Source organism: Pelophylax lessonae, assembly GCF_965119305.1.
Source record: "Pelophylax lessonae genome assembly, chromosome: 1".
NCBI classification, from domain to species: domain Eukaryota; kingdom Metazoa; phylum Chordata; class Amphibia; order Anura; family Ranidae; genus Pelophylax; species Pelophylax lessonae.
This window is the reverse complement of record NC_138768.1, coordinates 263,566,429-263,569,796: the sequence shown is the minus strand read 5'-3', so window position 1 is coordinate 263,569,796 and position 3,368 is coordinate 263,566,429. Positions and strand designations below refer to the sequence as shown.

At 51.3% G+C, this 3,368-nt stretch overlaps 1 protein-coding gene across 1 annotated transcript in view; it reads right to left on the bottom strand.

The window, feature by feature from the left end:
• CLDN5 (claudin 5) overlaps nt 1-1,026 on the bottom strand; it is a 1,538-nt gene extending 512 nt beyond the window's left edge. The window contains exon 1 of the mRNA XM_082245608.1: nt 317-1,026. Within this exon, the coding sequence (XP_082101734.1) occupies nt 377-1,024 (648 nt within the window). The 5' untranslated portion in view covers nt 1,025-1,026 and the 3' untranslated portion in view covers nt 317-376. The remainder of the gene's footprint in view (nt 1-316) is intronic.
• Nucleotides 1,027-3,368: the final 2,342 nt, after the last annotated feature.

The window sequence follows — 3,368 nt, the reverse complement described above, 5'->3', positions numbered from 1 at the left end:
CAGATCTTCAGGGTAGAAGGGTTGTTCTGGAAGCATACAATTGTCGGGTATATACACAGGATGTCAGAAAAAGTCCAGTTTTCATTACAAATGTGTAGTACACATTATGAGGACCCTGTGGGCTTCCATTGGGGCAGACATCCAAGTGAAGGGTCTCTGCTAATATGTATACATAGAGGAACATACAGATCTTCAGGGTAGAATGGTTGTTCTGGAAGCATACAATTGTCGGGTATATACACAAGATATCATAAAAAGTCCAGTTGCCAGGAAAATGTGCAGTATACATAATGAGGACCCTGGGGGAGGCATCCACCCAAGAAGGGAAGGGTCTCTGCCAATATGCATTCAGTGAGCCAGGGTGACCTGCCTGTCCTTATACATAGTTCTTTTTGTCATAGTCCCCATTGGAAGTGGGTCTCCTAGGGGCAGAGTATCTGACAGGTGGGGTGAACTGTCCTTTCAATGGGCAGGAGAGGCAGAGAAGCACGCCCCCGAAGAACAGGAGAGCGGTAGATGCCCAGCCAACGTACAGGGCAGCCCCCATCTCCCTCTTCTTGGAGGATGGCACATGGGGATCATAGAACTCCCGGATAACGATGTTGGCTGTCCAGCAGAGAGGGATGAGGACCAGGAGCCCGGCCAGGATGTAGATGATTCCTCCAGCTAACAATATTCGGTTCTTCACCTTGCTCCCCTGGTAGCAGACAGTGCACTGAGCTCCAACCACGGTCACCAGAAGTCCGATCAAGCCCACGATGGATGCCATGACTGTGAGAGCCCGGCCAGCCTGGATCTCCTTAGGTAGAGCTAGGATGGAGTCATAGATCTTACATTGCATCTGTCCCGTACTCTGCACCGCACACGACATCCACAGACCTTCCCAGATGACCTGAGCCACCACGATGTTCTGTTCTATGAAGGCGGACACCTGCCACATGGGGAGGGCACAGGTCAGGATCACCCCGACCCAGCCGATGATGCTGATGGACATGCCGAATATCTCCAGAGCGATGGAGCCCATGATGGTGACAGATGATGATGGTCAGAGCTTGGATTGGCACTCTGTGTACAGCGGACAGCGATCTGACTTCAAATTCCCGCATCTCCTAATAAGTACTGCTCCGAGTCCCGCTACTCCTCCCCTCGGGGAAACACAGCCAGCCAATCACCAACTGCAGCATCCCGCCTCCACCAATGACAAGCCGGGGGCTGACTGCTAAGTGACTACTAGTGGAAGGCGCTGGAGGAATGCCAGGAGCGGGGAGCACCTGCTGCTGGAAGGACGACGGTCCCGCTAACTAAAAGGAAAACAAAATCAAAGACAGAAGAGAGAAGAAAGGAAAACATTGGCAGAGCTGGACATGTGTCAGCACACCATGACTTCTCTCTTCCTTCTGGAGCCTCACAGGAAAGGGGGATAGCAGCACAATAGACGTACAATAAGACTCAGGGACACATCCAGCACCCAACACATCTACATTATTGGGAAAGTGACTCAGGGACACATCCAGCACCCAATACATCTTCTACATTATTGGGAAAGTGACTCAGGGACACATCCAGCACCCAATACATCTTCTACATTATTGGGAAAGTGACCCAGGGACACATCCAGCACCCAATACATCTTCTACATTATTGGGAAAGTGACTCAGGGACACATCCAGCACCCAACACATCTACATTATTGGGAAAGTGACTCAGGGACACATCCAGCACCCAATACATCTTCTACATTATTGGGAAAGTGACCCAGGGACACATCCAGCACCCAATACATCTTCTACATTATTGGGAAAGTGACTCAGGGACACATCCAGCACCCAACACATCTACATTATTGGGAAAGTGACCCAGGGACACATCCAGCACCCAATACATCTTCTACATTATTGGGAAAGTGACCCAGGGACACATCCAGCACCCAATACATCTTCTACATTATTGGGAAAGTGACCCAGGGACACATCCAGCACCCAATACATCTTCTATATTATTGGGAAAGTGACCCAGGGACACATCCAGCACCCAATACATCTTCTCCATTATTGGGAAAGTGACTCAGGGACACATCCAGCACCCAATGCATCTACATTATTGGGAAAGTGACCCAGGGACACATCCAGCACCCAATACATCTTCTACATTATTGGGAAAGTGACCCAGGGACACATCCAGCACCCAATACATCTTCTATATTATTAGGAAAGTGACCCAGGGACACATCCAGCACCCAATACATCTTCTATATTATTGGGAAAGTGACTCAGGGACACATCCAGCACCCAATGCATCTACATTATTGGGAAAGTGATCCAGGGACACATCCAGCACCCAATACATCTTCTATATTATTGGGAAAGTGACCCAGGGACACATCCAGCACCCAATACATCTTCTATATCATTGGGAAAGTGACCCAGAGACACATTCAGCACCCAATACATCTTCTACATTATTGGGAAAGTGACCCAGGGACACATCCAGCACCCAATACACAGGGCCGGACTGGCCTAGCGGGATATCGGGAGATTTCCCGGTGGGCCGCCGGCCCTGGGGCCGCTTTAAGATGCGGCCGCTTTAAGGTGCGGCCGCTTTAAGCATTGGGGCCGCCCGGCGCCCGGCCACTTTAAGCATTGGGGCCGCCTGGCCGCTTTAAGCATTGGCTGCTGTGATGGCCCCCGCTGTGCTCCAATGACGGACGGATACACTCCACTCTACTTTCCTACGTCAGCCGCTATGAGCGGCATGACGTCAGATCCGGCTTGAGCGGCTGCGCGGCGGTGGAACATCTGACTTCATCTTCAAGCAAGACGGTCTCGGCGCCGATCCCTCCCACAAAGACGCCACTCCACTCATCTCCAGCCCCAGCAGCATGATCGATCGCAGGTCACAAGTCTCTCTGAGACTGACTGAAGGAGCGGAGCGGAGCAGAGCCTGACAGCCAGGTAAGAGCAAATGAGCTGCTGCTAACCTACCCCTTCCCCCCAATACAATGCAGACCCGCCCCCCCTCTGGGCCCTCTCATACAATGCTTATCTGCCACCCCCCTGGGGCCCCCTCCCCCAATACAATACTGACCCCCCCCCCCCAAAATCTAGGGAGGGAGGGGGGGAGGATCTGGGACACACAATGGTAGACTGGGGGACAATGTCAGGGGGATTTTACTGTTGGAGGACATATTAAACTCCATAGGCTGACTCCACTAAGCCTTCATGGTCACAATACAGGGTTCATTTTAGGGTGGTCAAAGCTGAACCTCCTGGCCTGCAGAGCTGTGGGGTTTGCATTATACATTTACCAGCAGTTCATGCATGTATATATTGTGTATATTGTACACAGATCACAGCAGCCAGATATCTTCA